Source organism: Pan troglodytes, chromosome 1 (genome assembly GCF_028858775.2).
Source record: "Pan troglodytes isolate AG18354 chromosome 1, NHGRI_mPanTro3-v2.0_pri, whole genome shotgun sequence".
Taxonomy (NCBI): Eukaryota; Metazoa; Chordata; class Mammalia; order Primates; family Hominidae; genus Pan; species Pan troglodytes.
In genome coordinates this window covers 38,496,036-38,515,884 of record NC_072398.2, presented here as the reverse complement: position 1 = coordinate 38,515,884, position 19,849 = coordinate 38,496,036, and the positions used below count along the sequence as shown (strand labels likewise).

Here is a 19,849-nt window from a genome sequence, read left to right as displayed (position 1 = left end):
GGTCCAGTTTCGTTCTTTTGCATGTGTATATCCAGTTTTTCCAGAACCATTTGTTGGAAAGACTGTTCTTTCCTCATTAAATGCTCTTTCTGCCCTTGTTGAGAATCATTTGGCCTTGTTGAAAACTATTTAACCGTATATAAGGGTTTATTTCTGGTCTCTCTATTCTATTCCATTGGTCTATATGTTTATCTTTATGTCAGTACCACACAGTTTTGATTATTGTAGCTTTAAGTGTTAAAATCAGGAAGTTTGTGTCCTGCAACTTTGTTCTGCTTTTTCAAGGTTGTTTTGGCCAGTTGGGGCCATTTGAGATCTCAGGTGAATTTTAGGATGGGGTTTTCTATTTTTCCAAAGAATGTCATTGGGATTTTGATAGGGATTATACTGGATCTGTGGATCACTTTGGGTAGTATTGTTATTTTAACAATATTCTTCCCAACTGGGTGCAGTGGCTCATGCCTATAATTCCAGCACTTTGTGAGGCTGAGGTGGGAGGATCACTTGAGCCCAGGAGTTTGAGACCTGCCTGAGCAGCATAGTGAGACTTTGACTCTACAAAAAAAGCAAACAATTAGCCACACCTGTGGTCCCAGCTTCTTAGGAGGCTGAGGTGGGAGGATTGCTTGAGCCCAGGAAGTCTAAGCTGCAGTGAGTCATGATTGTGCCACTGCACTCCAGCCTGGAGACAGAGTGAGACCCTGCCTCAAAAAAAAAAAAAAATTCCTCCCATCTATGAATGTGGGATATCTTTGTATTTATGTCTTCTTTCAGCATTGTTTTGTAGTTTCATTATACAAATTTTTTGCCTCCCTAGTTAAGTTTATTCCTAAGTATTTTATTCTTTTTGATGCCATTATAAATAGAATTGCTTTCTTAATTTCCTTTTCAGGTTGCTCATTGTTAGTACATAGAGATACACAACTGTTTTTTTGCACATTGATTTTTGTATGCTGCAACTTTGCTGAATTTGTTTAAATTTTTGGTAGAATTTTTAGGGTTTTGTACATGTAATCTGTGAACAGAAATCATTTTACTTCTTTCTTTCTCATTTGGATGCTCGGTCTATTGTTTTCCTTAAAAAATTTTTTTAAATATATATTTATTATACTTTACATTCTAGGATACATGTGCACAATGTGCAGGTTTGTTACATATGTATACATGTGCCATGTTGGTGTGCTGCACCCATTAACTCATCATTTACATTAGGTATATCTCCTAATGCTATCCCTCCCCCCTCCCACCACCCCACAACAGGCCCTAGTGTGCGATGTTCCCTTTCCTGTGTCCAAGTGTTCTCATTGTTCAATTCCCACCTATGAGTGAGAACATGCGGTGTTTGGTTTTTTGTCCTTGTGATAGTTTGCTGAGAATGATGGTTTCCAGCTTCATCCATGTCCCTACAAAGGACATGAACTCATCATTTTTTATGGCTGCATAGTATTCCATGGTGTATATGTGCTACATTTTCTTAATCCAGCCTATCGTTGTTGGGCATTTGGGTTGGTTCCAAGTCTTTGCTATTGTGAATAGTGCCGCAATAAACATACGTGTGCATGTGTCTTTATAGCAGCATGATTTATATTCCTTTGGGTATATGCCTAGTAATGGGATGGCTGGGTCAAATGGTATTTCCAGTTCTAGATCCCTGAGGAATCACCACACTGTCTTCCACAATGGTTGAACTAGTTTACAGTCCCACCAGCAGTGTAATAGTGTTCCTATTTCTCCACATCCTGTCCAGCACCTGTTGTTTCCTGACTTTTTAATGATCGCCATTCTAACTGGTGTGAGATGATATCTCATTGTGGTTTTCATTTGCATTTCTCTGATGGCCAGTGACGATGAGCATTTTTTCCTGTGTCTTTTGGCTGCATTAAATGTCTTCTTTTGAGAAGTGTCTGTTCATATCCTTCACCCACTTTTTGATGGGGTTGTTTTTTTCTTGTAAATTTGTTTGAGTTCTTGTAAATTTAAGGACTTCTCTGCATTGGTTATTCTAGTTAGCCATTCGTCTAATCTTTTTTCAATGTTTTTAACTTCTTTGCGATGGGTTCGAACTTCCTCCTTTAGCTCGGAGAAGTTTGATCGTCTGAAGCCTTCTTCTCTCAACTCGTCAAATTCATTCTCCGTCCAGCTTTGTTCCATTGCTGGTGAGGAGCTGCATTCCTTTGAAGGAGGAGAGGCACTCTGATTTTTAGAATTTTCAGTTTTTTGTTCTGTTTTTTCCCCATCTTTGTGGTTTTATTTACCTTTGGTCTTTGATGTTGGTGACGTACAGATGGGGTTTTGGTGTGGATGTCCTTTCTGTTTGTTAGTTTTCCTTCTAACAGTCAGGACCCTCAGCTGCAGGTCTGTTGGAGTTTGCTGGAGGTCCACTCCAGACCCTGTTTGCCTAGGTATCAGCAGCAGAGGCTGCAGAGCAGCGAATATTGCTGAACAGCAAATGTTGCTGCCTGATCGTTCCTCTGGAGGTTTCGTCTCAGAGGGGTACCTGGCCGTGTGAGGTGTCAGTCTGCCCCTACTGGGGGGTGCCTCCCAGTTAGGCTACTCGGGGGTCAGGGACCCACTTGAGGAGGCAGTCTGTTTGTTCTCAGATCTCAAGCTGCATGCTGGGAGAACCACTACTCTCTTCAAAGCTCAGTTGGAAATGCAGAAATCACCCATCTTCTGCTATACTCACGCTGGGAGCTGTAGACTGGAGCTGTTCCTATTCGGCCATCTTGGAACTGCCCCCCACTTTAAAAATTTTTAAATGACACACAAAGATGTATTGTGCAAAACATATTTTGAAATGTGTATACCTGTGGAATGGCTTAATTAAGCAAATTAACATGCACTACCTCACTTATTTTCTGTGGTGACAACACTTAAAATCTACTCTCTTAGTGATTTTCAAGAATATGATATATTGTTATTAACTATATAGTCACTGTGTTGTACAATAGATTACTTCAACTTATTCCTCCTATCTAATTGAAATTTTGAATCCTTTGACCAGCCAACATCTCTCCAACCCCCCGTTTTCCCCCAGGGCCTATTAATTTTTATGCAGATATTTTATATTTTTTATTTTGCTCTGTTAGATGTCATTTTCTGGGGAGATTTGCTAAATCTCCTACTACACTTGTGGATCCCAGTTACTTTTAAAAATTCCAGTGTCAGTGTAAGCCATATGTTCTTGAAGACATATGGCATTTGAAATCGACAGTTGGTATCTGCCAACCATTGTTAGTGGGATACATGCACGACATATTTGTTGAACAAACGTTTCTTGAAAATCCACTTTGTGTATGGCACTCAAGAGGCAAAGATCTTGAAGGTTGCAGTTGAGAGAAGGGAATCCGCACTGCCACACAGATATGAAGTTGTGTAATGTAGTAGGAGCATGAAGATGTTCAATTAGAGAAACGTATGTGAATTCTTGTACTGTACTTACCGGTATATAATTCAGGTAAGTTACTTAATCTCTCTGCTCTTCTAGTTCTTCATTTGTAAAATATGAATAGTTTTTACCTACTTCACAGTATAAGTAAAGCTGCTCACACAGTGAATTTTTTGCATCACAAGCTGTATTTATCTAAAACATAGGTTGATATTGTCTAGCCCATGGGTTATAGAAACACAGAAATTGGGTGACTGACTTTGCTAGGATTGGGATGATCTACATTTATCAAATGCCAATTGTGAATTCGGGAAATGAAGAGCCTCATCATGTCCTGGGCAACACAGGTAGAAGGTGGAAATATAGAACCTAAACCTAAGTTGGGCTGGTCCAAAGCTGTTGCTCTCCTGAGCTGACATTAAGCTGGGGCTTGAAGAATAAGGAAGATGCATTCAAAGTAGAGAGAACAGCTTTTGCTAAGTCACAGAAATATGGAAGCCCATGTTATGTTTGGGGAACACTGAAGACAGCCATGCCATTGATAAAAAGTGGTGAGAGTTAAGATTAGGAAATAAAATGGGATCCAGTTTAAAATGCCTTCCCATTTTGGATTTCAGTCTCTAAGCAGTGAAGAAATATCAAAGCATTTTGCAGAGTAGAGACACATAATGTGCTTGATGAAGTAGAGAGAGGAAGGCTAGAGTATGACCTGTCAGTTGAAATTGAGGCTTCTGGAAAACTTGAAGCAGAGATATGCAGACTGGAGGTGGAGCCATGGCAGTGGAAAAGTAAGAACTCAGGGTAAGGCAGTACTATTGCTCAATCTGGAACTTTTAGCAGGAACCCAGGCACCCCAAACATGGCTTAAGTTCTCTAACTAGACAGAGCCAGTTGTTTCCTTAGTTATTTGAAAGTACTCTGAAATTCTTGCATGTACTGCATGGATTTAAATGCTAAACTTTGGCCTCTGCAGTTTTTAAACTAAGCTGGACATCTGAACTATGAGGAAGGTAACTTGTCCAATTAAACAAATCTGGCTTTGCCTTCATTGCTGCAGGTATTTGATTCTCTCTCAGGAGTATGCACACAGAGTTCAGAAAATATAACTGCATTGACCTGATGTTGTTTGAAGCTCTGTACACTTGAAGGAAGGAGGAGGTATTGCTTTCAAAGGCTCTTCATGTATTCATTCAGCTTGGATATAGGGTGGGATAGAACATTAAGGAACTCAGGAGATTCTGTAACTTATTTAGGGCAAAGAGCAAGATGGGTGATAGCTAATCATTGAGCACACATAGGATATGCGTGGTTCTTGGATGCCGCGTAGTTGAGAAACGGTCCTGCCCTATCCTTGAGGAACCTACTATGCTGGTAGGAACATGAAAGAGGGGAAACTGGTGAAACACAGACTTCTAGCTGAACATGACTGAATATTTTGAGAAGGGGAAACATGTCCTACAGGTTGGCACAGCGATGGGACATGGGCCTTGGAATGACTTTGGAATCTGAGTCCTCCTGACTTTCAGTGTGTCACTGTGGCCGTTCTTCTCTTTCTTGAGAGCTATAATTGTGTCTCTTGTTGTCTCTGGCCTCATCTTTACAGTCTGTGGGGTGTTCACCCCTCATTTGCTCTCTCTGGTGTCCACCAACCCCTCCCTTGCCATTGCCTTTTTCATCCTCTCTTACCCTCTGGTTAGCATTTTTATTAGAAAATGGAAAACTTCAGTGATTATATGGAAGAACTGTGTCCAGCTGCTCAAACCCACCCAGTTTCTGTTTTTAGCTTCTCCACCACTTAAAAATAAGCAGCATCAGGTCCCACTTGCCAAGCCTTTGTCACAGTCTCCAGCAGCCATTCCTCCGGCCATCTGCTCCTCCAGATGCTCAGCCTGTCCCCACCTCCCGTCTCAGCCCCACATGCAGCCCCTCTGTGGATGATTGAGGGGCTGGCAAGCCCACAGCCTCCAGCCCGACTGTGTCATCTGCCTCCCTTCCCCATGTATGTTTCTAGTTTTGCTTTTGACCCACATTCCTGCAGCCCCCCATCCCTGGCTTGTTTGCCCCCACCAATCCTGTGATTTCCAGGGAAAGGATGCTGCCTGGAAAAGAGGGATGAGTTGCCATGGAGATTTGAATATACACAGGAAGCCACGGACACCTCACACCTGGAAGTACAAACGAGTTTGACATAAGTTTAGTTTAGCCCTAAGGTTTAGTTGGTTTGGGTTGCACTCCTTCCCTTTGGAAGTCAGTGTCTTAGACGGAAGTTTAAAGCCAAGTGTTGCCATAGCTGAGTGTTGTCGTGACATTCCTCCATCTCATCTCAGTCTCTTGGATCACAGGCAAACTACTCAGAGGAATTGGAGGTCTGCCCTAGGCCAGTGTTCTGAGGGGCTTGCTGTAACCAGGCCAAAAGTCTAGCACCTGCCCTTGCACCTGAAGAGTGGGTATATTCACATTCACAGGGAGAGAAACTGCCCCGACCCACCCCTCTGTCATGTACCGTAGAGACCATGTGGAGAACTGGTCACCCCTGCCTGAGAACAGAGTGATTCTAATGTGCCCCACCCCCCATTCTTCCTCTTTCTTCTGGATTTCAGGAGTGTCAGGGGAGGAAGCTTGGAATTGGTGGCTACACCTTGCCTATCTGTGGCCGGGGGCACAGGAGGCTCCTCCTCACTCTCCATGTGATGCCACATGGTGGGCAGGATAGGAGGGGCCTAGTGGTTGAATACTGTGAAGGAACATTCCCTGCCCTGGGATGCATTTCTCTGGGTCCCAGAGGAAAGGGGGTGCATTTTTGGCATTACTGCTAATGCCCCCATAGACCAAGCAAGAGCCCTGCTCTGTGACGAATGTAAGGGAGAACAATTCGGCCTTTCTCAACAGGGCTCTGCTGACCTTTTGGGCAGGACGGCTCCGTCCTGCACATTGCAGTGCGCTTATTATCCCTGGCCCCTGCCCACCAAATGCCACATTGCCTTGTAGTCATTGAGACAACCAAACACGCCCAGCAACTTTTCAAACATCTCCTGGGGGATAGTGCCACTCTCATTTTTCTTGCTGCCAGGAAATCAGATTGCTACAGACTAATCTACACTCTGAGAAGAGACCGGGACCAGACCAGAGCTCTCTTTTATCCTGATAAATTCCTATTAATGAAAATCAAATTCTATTTGTCCATTATTGCCTTAGCTGATGAACTTGGCAACTCTCTTTGTCATACCTGATGGCTTTTCACTGTCTTCTGATATTCCCCCATTTCGTTTATAATTCTTCAACATGAATTCTCTTGTCAAGGGAGTTTTCAAGTATCTAAGCCATGAGGATGGTGACTTAACACATGAGGCATGCCTCCCACTCGTGAGGCTTGCATCCCGGTGATGAAGGACCACAGGGGTAATCGCTGTAGGACTATGGAAAGGAGAGTGTAAGACAAAAAGCCTTTAAAGTGGAGGCTTTGGCCCCGTGGCCCTAGAGATTCCAAAAGTTAGATTTATTGATGTAGCTGGCTGGTCAAAGGGAATATACCCTCTAATTTTGTCCATATGACCTGTTTCCTCCTGGGAACTTACCCCGAGAGCTTCTATAAACCAGTAGCTGAGCCAGGAGGTTCCCAAGGTGGAGAGAGAGATCCCTGATGTCAAAACCATCACCTTTCAAAATGTCCAGAGAATACAAAGAGGAGAGATGGATTGCAGCTGAGACTCCTGTCCCCTTTGCTGTTAGTTATTACCCTCTTGTGGATGAACCTGACAGATCCCACCCCCTTTTCCTTTCCTGTAGCCCATCATTCTTTTTCCCCACTGTTTCACTGTGAAAAGGAACAATGCTCTGTTCATTTTGCTGCTTATTGGCATGGCTAGTTTTGTCAGAGGATGAGGCTGTTGGTTAAAATTAGGTTTTTGGATTCCTTGATCATCGTCTATTTTGTCTCCTACCCACTCACCCTGGGGGATAATCAAGAATTGCCTATGGGCATCTTGATTTCTCCTTTAAATCCTTTTAGTTTGATTCTAACAGGCTGTGCTTTAACATTCTTGCTTATTTAATTTTTTTTTTAATTTCTAAATTTTTAAAAAACATTTATAAAAATTGAATTGTAGTCATTCATTTCAGATTTTAGCTGCCCCCCCACTTCCTATCTCTGAGATCAGCAGCTCCTTCACAGTTGGTATGATTTTGACTTTTTTTTTCCTAAGTAGATATAGGAATTTATGGAACCATGTAGCTTAGAATATGGGGATAATCACAGAATCAAAGGAAGAACGGTAGGAGCTGGGGCCTCAGGGCTGGACAGAGGAGTCCTATGCCTCCAATACACGCTGTCTGTTCTTACCTCCCTTGGCCCTCAGCTCCTCCTCCTGCCGTGTCCAGTCCTTACCCTGCCCCAAGTATCAGCTCCACAGTCCTGCTTAGCAGCCCCATGCAAAGAGAGTCTTCCTCTCTCAGTACCTCTGTTGATTTTTTAATAATTGTAATCACTTCCCACAAAAGAAGAGCCACTTAGCTTAACAAGCTATGTGCACTCTCGGTAGTTGATGTTAACAAAGGAAAAATCACACAGGGCCTCTGTGTTCCCTTCTCAGGATGTGAGGCTGGGGGAGACTGATGGGGTTAGAACAGAAGTGGTGGAGTGTCAGACTCAGTGGATCCCTTAGGAATCAAATGTCTTGTTAGTAACCGCAGTATCTGGAGAGAATTACTTGGACGCATTTATGTCAATGAAGACAATTCATATTTTCTTAATCCATTCTGGATCTTCCTCTGTCTCCCAACTTCCTCTCACCCTGCCTCCCTAGTTACTGCTAATTGAGTCAGTAATACCCAGAAAATATCTTCCTCTGCTTTAGAATGCAGAAAGTGGTAGATTAATGTCCCATTATTCTCAGAGGTGAAGAGTGCTGAATAATAAGCCTGCTCCTTCCCCATTTCTCTCTCATTAACAGTTTTCACACCATGTAGTTATCTCGTACCAGGTCTTGTCTGACAGTGTCCTCTTGTACGTGCCTGTGGCCTCCTAGAGCAGGGGCAAGACTAGAGGTAATCTTGCCTGGTGGCCTCTAAGTAGAGACACCCTACATCACTGGAGAGCATTCCAGAACAACCATGATCGGGCAGACATCTCACTGTCCACTGCACAGCTTCTCTGTGAGCAGGCTACACTTGCGTCTGGCAACAGTAAAAGCACGTTCCACAGTGATGTTGGAGCAGTGAGCCGTGGGTGGGGAGATGGGGTGACAGAGGGTAGCCGCCAGATCTGAGAGTTAAGAACAGACTCTGGGGCTGGCAGGAGAGAACAGGAGGAGTCAGAAATTCATTTCTCTAGATGGAGAGGACACTGACCATGATTCCAAAGCAGTCACAGGAGATTCACAGCAGGGCCGCATAATAAGTAAGCCTCTTGCTGAAGACTCGCCCTCCAATTTAGTCCTTTTTGCCTGTCATGAATTGCATCGGCTGCTGTCATTGAGTCATTCCGAGTTCTGTTTGTAATTGGAACGCAGCTGAAATTAGGGTGCACATGACCCTAGAGATGTGTGGGTTTCTGGAGGATATTCGGGAAATATCTCCAGACCCTTTGCTCCCTCTTTCTCTGTGTCTGTGGATTAGGCGGAGGTGCTTATCAGATACCCTGGGCCCTGCAAGTCCAGCTGCTGTGCTGTACCTGGTTCTCATTCTGAACACACGGTCCCTTGGGGTGGTCCCCGTGCATGTGCTGATAGGGCTCGCACACTCCAGCACGGCAACCTCACTCGGAGGGGCTCCCAGAACAGTCAGGATAAAGGCTTTGTTTGCTTTATTAAATCCCTGGGAAAATCTTAAAAGGAGAAGTGCAATAAAGAGCTAGGAAGGACAAGTGGAATTCTTTATTGTAATGCTGTAAAACATCCCTCCAGCCTTGAGTATTTCAGGCACGCCGATACACTTCATCCTCAGTGCCGACGTGTGCCGCGGGTGAAGTGTGGGCCTGAGCTCTGACTCCAGCAGTAGGCTCGGCTCACACTGATTGTCCTACACTCTTATTATGAGATTGCTCTTAATAGCATGTCAGGTTTAGGGGGTGGTTGGATGGCTTCCCAGGGTCAGTGTAACTGGCCCAGGGGATCATGCTGATCTTGACCTAATTCCATGGAGCTATATATACTAGTTATCACAGACAGCAGTTTGAAGTTCTTGCACCTGTAGGTTTACTTGCAGAAAGCAAGTGGAGGTGGGAGGGCTGCGAAATCCTAACTGGCTTCAGTGCTTGTATTCCACATGTCAGAGGGAAGCCCTCGCATTTTGTTCCACCTCAAAGAAACAACTTGGGGTATGTCACTTCTTTCCTTAGGGTAGAATGAACATGGTGCAAGAGTACAGTTTTGTTTTGTTTCGAGACACGATCTTGTTCTGTCACCCAGACTTGGAGTCCTGTGGTGTGATCATGGCTCACTGCAGCCTCGAACTCCTGGGCTGAAGCAATCCTCCCACCTTAGCCTCCCGAGTAGCTGGGACTACAGGCATATGCCACCATGCCCAGCTAATTTTTAAATTGTTTTTGTAGAGATGGTATATCACTATGTTGCCTAGGCTGGTCTTGAACTCCTGGGCCCAAGTGATCCTCCCACCTTGGCCTCCCAAAGTGTGAGATCATAGGCGTGAGCTGCCACGCCCAGACAGGAATTGAAGTTTTGAGAGCTGTTTAAATAATGACCTGGTTTGGGCTCTGTAGGGAGGCATCCTGGGCTGGTGACAGAGAAAGCTGGATGGTGTCTTAGCCCCATTTTTTCCACCCTTGTCATGAGATGCTTTCTTGCCATTTTTCCCGTAGGCCCGATACTTCTCCCCACAAGCTCGCCGTCGATTCCACGCTGCCCTTGCTTCTTGTTCCACCTCGATGCTGATCCTGTCCAACCTGGTATTTCTTGGGGGCAATGAGGTTGGGAAAACCTACTGGAATAGGATCTTCATACAAGGTAAGTTGCTTGACAGTGCTGTTTTCAGTCAGTTTCTTGTTTTCCATGTATGCGGATGGGATCATACATGGAATGGATGGGATTTGGGGGAAGTCATTCATTGTTATGTTCATGGTATATGACCTCTAAAGTACCAGCCAGGAATAATTTCCTAAGTTTGGCTATGACTTTAAGTGTCCCCTGTTTTTGAGGTACCCCATATCTCCTGTATGTGATACTTGTTTAACACCAAAAGGTATTATTCCAACTCTCCCAAAGTGTATATTCCCTTCCATTACACTATGTTTCCAATTATTTGATATTTCTTAATCTTTCCTACTGCTGTGGTTGAATATTCCCATTCAAAACTCATGTTGAAACTTAATCCCCAATTGGCATTATTAAGAGATGAGGCCTTTAAGAGGTGATTGGATCATGAGGGGTCTGCCCTCATGAATGGATTAACCCATTCACGGATTAATGGGTTATTATGGAAGTGGGACTGGTGACTTTACAAGAAGAGGAAGAAAGACCTGAGATAGGATGCTCAGCCTCCTCATCACGTGATGCCCTGTGCTACCTGGGGACTCTACAGAGAGTTCCCACCGGCAAGGAGGTCTTCACCAGATGCAGCCCCTTGAGCTTGGACTTCTCAGCTTCCATAACTGTAAGAAATAAATTCCATTTCTTTATAAATTATACAGTTTTAGATATTCTGTTATAATCAACAGACAACAAAGACACCTACTGTCTGTGGGTCCTAGCCTGCAATATACTGCAAAATCTAACCTTGTTTTGTTTATTGCTCTGAACGTCCTACTAGGAATCTGCCCTAGAAGCTTCCTTGTGCTCTCCTGAAGCTGTGGGCATGGCATCTGTGTTTGCCACAGCTCTTGGTTGTGGGCATTTTTGTGTGAATACTAGGGGCCAACCTTATGTTTAATGTGCATTAAATAGATAATCTGAATATCCAAAGCAAAACCATACTTGCAGCAGGTAAACTGCTACTGTGTGGGAGTTGTCAAAATATTCTATTAATAATTGATCGTTGTTTATTTATGGTCACCATTTCCCTTGGGCTGGGACTGAGTTACATCGTATCTATAAGAGAACTGGGAGATTTGGAACTACTCATGGTACATACTACTATAGCCAACTTGCTACATCTTAAAAGAGAAGATCCCTGCTCTGTTCCCTGCCCAGTGACACAGTCTTGTGCTTTTGCTTTGGGAAGCTTTGCCAAGTGGTGATGACATAACTCTGCACAGCTGGCCCATTATCTCCACATCTGGGTCCCTGAGGAGGCAGCAGTGCTTTTGCTGCAGCTCTTTTCACACCAGAAATAACAGCAACACAGCTGCAGTATTCCAGAATGGCAGACCATGGGCCTAAACTGTGGCAGCCTTGGGTGAGCCAGGCTCAAAGGGCCAAGAGAGAGTCCTGTTCTACTTTAATCTTGTCACTAAAAGACCCCTCTTTGATCTTGTTTTCTGTGCGATGTTTTAGCTGATAGTTCCTGAAAAGACCACGTACTTTCTAAGCGAAAGCTGTCCTTTAATAAAGATGAGAGATAATAGGGTATTAAGGATCTAAAGATAAAGGTGGGTTACAGCATCCTTTACTTTTCTTGGCTCCTCTCACAGAACCTAGCACAATGATAAGAACATTGTGACTTGGTGGGGGGAAAGTGCGGACTTGGTTTGCTTGTCACATAATGAGGAGGCTCTGATTTTCGCTTCCCTAAATCAAATGCATTGGATGTTTGCTACTTGCGAGGCATTGAGAACACAGAGATGAAAAAGGAAGCTCACACGAATGTGAGTGCCAAACACACAAAAATGTGCAGTAGATTCAGGGAATTGCTCTGCTGGATGTATGAGTGAGTTACTGGAGGTCACAGGATAGAGTAGCTGACTTTCCACAGAAGATGGGCTTTTCAGAAGAGGTGGCATTTGAATTGAAGTAATAATTTAGGAGTTTGCTAGGTAGAAAAGGCAGGCATATCAGGGAAATTAACACTGGCTGCTTTGTGTGAAACTCCAAAATCTTAGTAATTTCTCACCATAGAAGTTTGTTTCTCTGACAGTTCAATACAAATCCAGTGGCTTTTTCTAAGCAGTGACTCCAGGACCTAGAATCTTTGTTTTGATTCTCCACTGTCTTGTCCTGGCATCATGGAGGGGAAGAGAACATGAGACTGGTGCACCAGGTGCTCAAACATGTGACATTTCTGCTTACATGTCATTGGCCAGAGCCAGTCATATGACCAACCCAAGTACAGGGCAGGGGTGTGTAGGGAAGCATGCAGATATCAGTGTGCACCAGCTATCTATGGCACAGCAGGAGAGGCACATGGGCCTGGTCAGAAATGCCCAAGAGGCAGTTGGAAATATGAGTTGGAGAAGATGGTGGGACCAGTGATTGAGATGTGTGGGGGTCAAGGGCGTAAAGATTGTATGTGAGGCCAGGGGAGTAGACACAATTAACCATGGAGCTGTGTAGAATGAGAAGAGAACAGGTGGGAGAAACCCCAGGGAATGCTGGTATTGAAGGGGGCAGAGAGAAAGGCAGGAAGATCAAAGTGTGACTTGCCTGACATCCTATGGAGTTAACCTCAGTCACATGGGATTGGGCTCTGAAAACCCGGTCTGCTGCTGCCTCATGGGACCAGCTATGGTCTATGACTGAACGCACTATTTGTGTCCTCCTTGGACTCAGGTGCCACAGCCCTGGGAACTCTGATTCTATAAAAGTGGAGGGCTCTGTGGAATCATCTCTCTTCTGGGTTCTGAGGCCAGAGAAGCTCAGCTTAGAAGGCTTTTTCTATGTCAGTGATTATCCAAATGAGCCTGTTTGCATCTCTGCTGGTCTGTCCCATGGGCCTCCTGAGTCAGGGAATGTCTGCTGGGGTTTTGGCAGTTGCTGCTTCGTCTATTCCTTGCTGTGGGTTTTTGTCCCTGAAGGATTGGGTTTAGATATCTCTTGGAGGAAAGTGAACCAGATGGTGCCCAATCTCCCATCCTGGAGAACTCTGGATTTTATTTCATAACTAATTTGACTTGATAGAAGATTAATATGAATATTCATGTTTTAGGGAAAAAAATAATGAGTCTATATGATGCTCCCTCAGTCTCTGCTGGGGGTGTTCATATGTGAGCTTTCTAAAATTAAAAAAATCTGAATTCCGAAACTCATCTGACCCCAAAAAGTTTAGTTAAGGGATTGTCAAACTGTATATGGAGTTGTTGACAAATGTGCACCTTTGACAGCCTTGTAGTCTTGGCATCTTCCCTGGGACACATGATCAGTTCCTGTTGCTCCAGAGCCCATCTTTACACACTGAGGAAATAGAGTGAAGCGAGTGAGAACGCTGACTTTAGGGATGGAGAGCATTTAAGCTCAGTGTCTAGATTTCCAGGTTTAAGGGAAAGGTGGCCCTTCCCTCTGCACCTTGATGGGTTGGGACCTGCTGCAGCAAGAGGGAGGAACCACTGACACCACATCCCTCTAACAGGTCTCACCTCAGAGTCCTGGAAGAGCAGGAAGGGGCAGACGGGTGTCTAGGAGATAGGGATTATTGAGGAGATTTGCAAACACCTCACAGCTAATGGGGTGTGGATACACATGTGTCTTAAAAGATACACCTCGTTGTTTCCCAGGGAGCCCTCTCCTGGCATCACTGATGTGCCTAGAAGTATCTCATGATTCGCCTGGAAAAGTTGTCTTAAAATTGGTATCTTCCTGTCACCAGTTCACTTGAATTTAGCCATAGATTTGTTTGCTCTAAACTACAAAGTTTATTTTAGTGATTTCCATGAAAATGTCTGTCCTGGTCTCTGTGGGTAATATGGGTGATATGAGGCTGTAAAAGCAGACCCTTCCCTTTCTGTTGTGCACCTGCCCTGCTGTCTAAAGAGTGGAAGACAGAGTCTGAAGGCAAGGGATAGAAATGCTCAGTGGCAAACCTAGGGCTCTGGTAATGTGTCATCCACAAAACAGTTTTGGTCAGGAAGTGTTACCTCTGCTGCTGAGGTTGAAGAAGTAGTGTTCAGTTTATTCAGCAGAAAATAAGGAATCTATGTTTTTGCTTTAAAAAAAACTCCAAATTTTTACTATTGAAGTTTACTTCAAGCTGCTTGAGGAATATGCATATCTAGGGCTCACAAACTTTATTTAAAAGACTTAGCTGGTCCATGGATCTGAGAAGGATATGGCTGGAGATTTGGTCCAAATGCTGTTCTAGGAGGAACTCTGCCTGTGTCATGCTTTGCAGAGACCAATGCAGGTTGCTTTTTACAAGCCCTTTGGCTCTCAGAAGCACTTGTTAATAGAAGGAGCTTTCTCATGCCTACCATAAGTCTTTGACATTGAAGCATAATATCTTCAATAAGCAGCTGAATAGAGCTCTGTAATTCAAAGGTAGCAATGAGTTGTAACTCCAGATCAGCAAGGCCAGTCCCCATAAACCAGCTGTGACCTAAGCATCTTGGCAGTGATCTCTCCACCGTCCTGGGGTAATGAGGAGAAAAAGTATTCAAGGTGGGTGTTTATACACTGGGAATATATCTGGCCTTGAGAGGGCAGAGAGCCTTATAATGTTTGTATGGGTGCAGAATGGTGCTTCTTCTGAAAAGTCTGCCTGCTTTTGTCCAGGGAAGCCATGGACTTTGTTTAAAAAAAAGAAAAAAAAGGAAAACCAAAACATTTCCCAAGTGGTGGGGCCTGGATCACTGGGGTGATCCAGTGATAATGTTGCAGTGACAAGAGCTTGGTAGAGATGTGGCATCCACCACACATTGCCCTGTCTGATGCCTCATTACACACACACACCTGTACACACATGCACACGTACACACATGGATGTTTGTTTTTCCTTCTATTATCCGATCTATTTTGGCAAGCTCTGCCTTAACACTTAGCTCCTGGAGTGACCCCATGCCAAGGCAAGGAGAATTTGGTTCTTTTTCCCTCTAGATTGCAATGAGAGAGGAGCTGGTAATTTTCTTATGCAGGTCCCCATATTTTCTTGCTATTTCTAGCTGAGAGAAGAGAAAGTATATTTTCTCCCTGATTACTAGCTTGTCTGAGCAGTTTATTTGTCCCCTAACTCAAATGGTTCTGGACAGGCATTTTATTTAAAGCTGAACTGGAGTATTGCACTAGAGATTCTGGAGGGTTGTGATTAAATAGAAACTCATTCCCATCATATCTTCTTAAATTCTTGGGATTAAAAATTTCATTTCTGATGAAAGAGGACAGAGGGCAGGTGTCGGTGTCTCAGAGGCCATCCTTTCTGATGACTTTGTTTCACGGTCTTTCCTAGCCCTTCCCTCTAAGTGGAGTTTTCACTGCTATCATTGATTGTGTCTCTGCCTCACTGGATCCTCTGAGAGTTCTAGAAGAGTTTGAGAAGCAGGTGCTTCCTGTGCATCATACCTAAGGGTGATGAGATTGACATGTAGATGTAGGTTAGACAGTCTATCCATGTTTACATCATTGGTCCATTTATGACCATTCTTGGAATCTGAATGTCAAGACTTGCAGAAGCCTTGGTTTCTTTACTGTATGCCACAGAGCCAGCCAGAGGCCTTGGGCATTAGTTTTCCTACAAGTAATTCCAGCCAAGTCAACCAGGCATAGAATGTGAGGAATAGTGAGTGAAAGTCCTTATTCAGAAGTGCACCTGGGGTTATGTTAAAGCTGAAACAAATTCTAAAACACCCAGGAAGGGCTTTCAACCAGAGAACACTTAAATCTTTTGTGCTAGGTTATGGAAACTTTTTCCTGCTAATCAGAGTTTCCAGGGCACTGAACCCTGACCACTTGCTGTGTTGCCACATTGGTTCCCTATGGCTACTGTAACAAGTTATTACAAACTTGTTGGCTTAAAACAACACAAGTTTATTTTTCTTACAGTTGCGAGGACCAGAAGTTTGAAATCAGTCTCACTGGGCTAAAGTCAAGGTGTTTCAAGGCTGGTTCCTTCTGGAGGCTATAGGGGAGAAGCTGTTTCCTTACCTTTTCCAATTTACAGAGATGGGTTTCTTTTGGCTCATGCCTTCCTTCCTTCCTCTATCTTCAAAGCCAACAGTGTAGCATCTTCAAACCATGTTTCTTCATCTCTCTGCTTCTGTCACACATATCTGCCTCTTGTCTTGCTGTCTCCTCCTGTTTCTGTTTTTTTTTTTTTTTTTTTTGAGACGGAGTCTCTGTCACCCAGGTTGGAGTGCAGTGGCATGATCTCGGCTCACTGCAACCTCCGCCTCCAGGGTTCAAGGTATTCTCCTGCTTCAGCCTCCCGAGTAGCTGGGATTACAGGTGTGCACCACCACACCCGGCTAATTTTTGTATATTTAGTAGAGACGGGGTTTCACCATGTTCGTCAGGCTGGTCTTGAACTCCTGACCTCATGATCTGCCCACCTCAGCCTCCCAAAGTGCTAGGATTACAGGCGTGAGCCACCGCTCCTGGCCTCCTCCTCTGTCTCTTATAATGACCTTTGTGATTCCATTGGGCCTGCCCGGATAGTCCAGAATAATCTCCCATCTCAAAATCTCTCATTTTGATCACCTTAGCAAGGTCCCTATTGCTGTGTGAGGTGACTGACAGGTCTGGGGGCTTAGAGGGTGGGCATCTCTAGAGGAGCCATTACTCAGCCTACCGCAGCATGCTGACATGGGCAATTGCTATGGTGAGAACACCCCTTGGTGACACCACTACCATAGCTTCTTTCTAAAGAGATTTGGTTATAATAGCAATTTGGATGTGCCACTAGCCTCCTTAAAATGTGAATCTCCCTGTCAAAAGAAATAATACTTAAATTTCACAGAAGGACACAAGTGAGATTTGTTATCTTCAGGGAATTTCAAGGGTGGTGTTGAGGACTGCTGCAGTTTTGCCTGCTCAGTGTTTGTTTCCCATTCTTTGGTAACAGCCCCCTGCTTTTCCTTTGGGAACAGATCTCTCCCACCCGCTCTCAATCTGTCTGATTCAGGTGGGGCACACCCTGTATCTAAGATCTGCAAGCAACATGCGACCCAGGACTCGCCAGGCAGTAGGGTCCATCTCCCTGTGTGATACAATTCCAGAGCTTTTGCTGGAACTATTGGGAAGCAGAAGCAATCTCTCCTTTGGAGTGTGGAGTTGTCAGGATGCAGAGCTGGAGCTGCTGAGCCCTCTTGTCTTCCTAGTGGACAGCCATGGAGGCGGGGGGCCAGCTCAGAGGAAGGTAGAGCTGCAGGATGGAAACTGAAGCCATATAATTTTGAGCCCCTAGATCGAGGAATGCCTGAAGCCAACATATCTTTGTATTTTTCTGTTACAGGAGGTTTATTTTTATATTTTTTACTCAATCCATGTTGGGAGACAGCATTCCAGGGCTTTCCTGTGTTTCTGCATTTCTTACAAACAGAGGTACTGGCTACATTTGCTCCCAACTATTTTTCCTGGAATATTTGTATAGAAAACACCTCTGAATTGTCCAGCTACTAAGCAGCAATATCAGGCGAGATTATAAGCCCTTTGACTCCAAATCCGACTCTTCTCTCTCTGCTCTGTGAGGCCTAAATCATGACAGGCAACCACTGTTTACACCATGAACCATCCCTGGGTGTCACTATCAGAGACAGTCTAAAGTGCCTGGTTAATTGTTCTGATTCTTAGTACTTCTCCACTGAGCATGTTGGGAGGGTGACAAGAGTCAGACCTTCCAGCCTCTGGGGCTGATAGACCAGCCTGAGGCCTGCTAGCTGGATTGGCACTGACCAGTCTACACACCTACAACTCTTTATCCGAAGCCTGCTCAGTTGGTCAAGGACTCTGGCTTCCCTCTTTAGATTTACTCTGACATTGCATTAGATTGCTCCCAAGCCCTGTTTCCAGTGTAATTACTCTTTTCCAGACCAAGAAAGCAGTGGAAAGAGGAAATCATTTTGTTTTGGCACACAATTTCAAAGACCAGGGAAACAGAATTATCTCAGGGTGGCTGTCATAAGAGCTGAGGGCCTGTGACTGTCACATGTAAGGGCGGCGCTGGAAATGCAACAAAGGACAACAGCATGGCTGGCTGTGGTTCTTGTCTTTGCAGTGAAGATCAGAAAGTGGAATCCAGGGGACCTTTTCCTTGCCTCAGGAATTCTATCTGGCATGATGGTCATTTATCTTGAGTGTAATTAAGGCACTCAAATCTTTCAGTTAATATTCAACAAATGAGAGCGAAGACTATACAAAAAAACTTTTCATTATCTTGAAACAAAGACAGAAAAAAGCAAATCCTGTTTTGTCAGCACCTGTTTGGTATCATGTAAGATTGTTGAAGGGTCAGAGCTTCCAGCTGACACCTGTCAATTGGGCCAAGTTGGGCCATTTTTCTCTGTACTAACCTAACTCTCCCAGCTGCCGGTGGCTGCCCTGATCACATTAGCTGCTGCTGTGGAGTATTCTCTCTAAGGGGAAGCTACTGAAAGGGGAAAGCATGGAAAAGAGTATGTTACGGTTGAATTGTGCCCAGCCGATGAAGTCCTAACTGCCAGTACCTCAAAATGTGACCTTATTTGGAAATAGGGTCTTTATAGAAGTGATAATGAAGCAGCATCGTTGTCTGGGGTAAATACCCGAGGTTTGTCATCTCACAGCAAGGAAATCGAGTACATGGACACACAAGAAGTGGGTTTAGGAGTGGAGGTTTAATAGGCAAAAGAAAGAGAAAAGGGAACAGCTCTCTGTCTTGAGGAGGTGATGTCTGATTTACATAGGGCCCAAAGGTTGGTTGGACCAGGTGTGATGTTTACATGGCATGAGGAAGCTAGCCTGGCTGGTGCCATGTCACCTGCTCATTACTGTACACATGGTTGGCAAAGAAAAGGGAAGATGGAGCCACCATTTTGGGCATGCCTACTCCCCCCATAGCCTCTTTCCTATTGGCACAACTGCTGGCATTCAAACTGCCATGCCAGCTTCCAGCTTGCTTGTCTATGTCTGCAGTTCGATTTTACAAGCTGCTCTTTGTTAGAAAATGGTTTGGGGGCTGCTTTTCATTAAAAGGAAAACCTTACCGAGGACTTCCTCACTATCTGCCTAAATAATTTCTTCTTACTTCCTATATCAATAAGTTAAAAATGAGATTATTAGGGTAGCCTCTGGTGTCCTTATAAAAAGGGGAACTTTGGATACAGAGATAGACATGCACAGAGGAAGATAATGTAAAACCACAGGGACCCAGGCGGCCATGGGGAGATGGAGGCAGGGATTGGAGTGATGCTGCCACAAACAAAGGAACACCTGGAGCCACCAAAAGCTGGGAAGAACAAGGAAGGCTCCTCCCCTCCACGTGTTGAGGGGAGCCTGTCCCTGCTGGCTCCTTGATTTCAGATTTCTAGCCTCCATAACTAACAGACACTAAATTTCTGTGGTTCTAAGCCACCTGGTTGGTAGTATTTGGTTCTGGCTGCCCTAGGGAATGAATATAGGGAGGATTCTGTTGTGTGGAGTATGAAGTTGGGGTAGGGAGAGGTACTGAGATGGG

General features: G+C 44.5%; 1 protein-coding gene across 6 annotated transcripts in view; it reads left to right on the top strand.

Annotated features, from left to right (window-relative positions):
* The window catches only part of HHAT (hedgehog acyltransferase), a 347,324-nt gene that overhangs the window by 282,986 nt on the left and 44,489 nt on the right, over positions 1-19,849 (top strand). For all 6 annotated transcript variants that reach the window (XR_010150711.1, XM_016938140.4, XM_001169263.6 and 3 more), the window contains one exon: positions 10,203-10,347. Coding sequence is in view for 5 of the 6 variants with exons in the window: in XM_016938140.4 (XP_016793629.3) it covers positions 10,203-10,347 (145 nt within the window). In the remaining variant the exon portion in view is untranslated. The remainder of the gene's footprint in view (positions 1-10,202; positions 10,348-19,849) is intronic.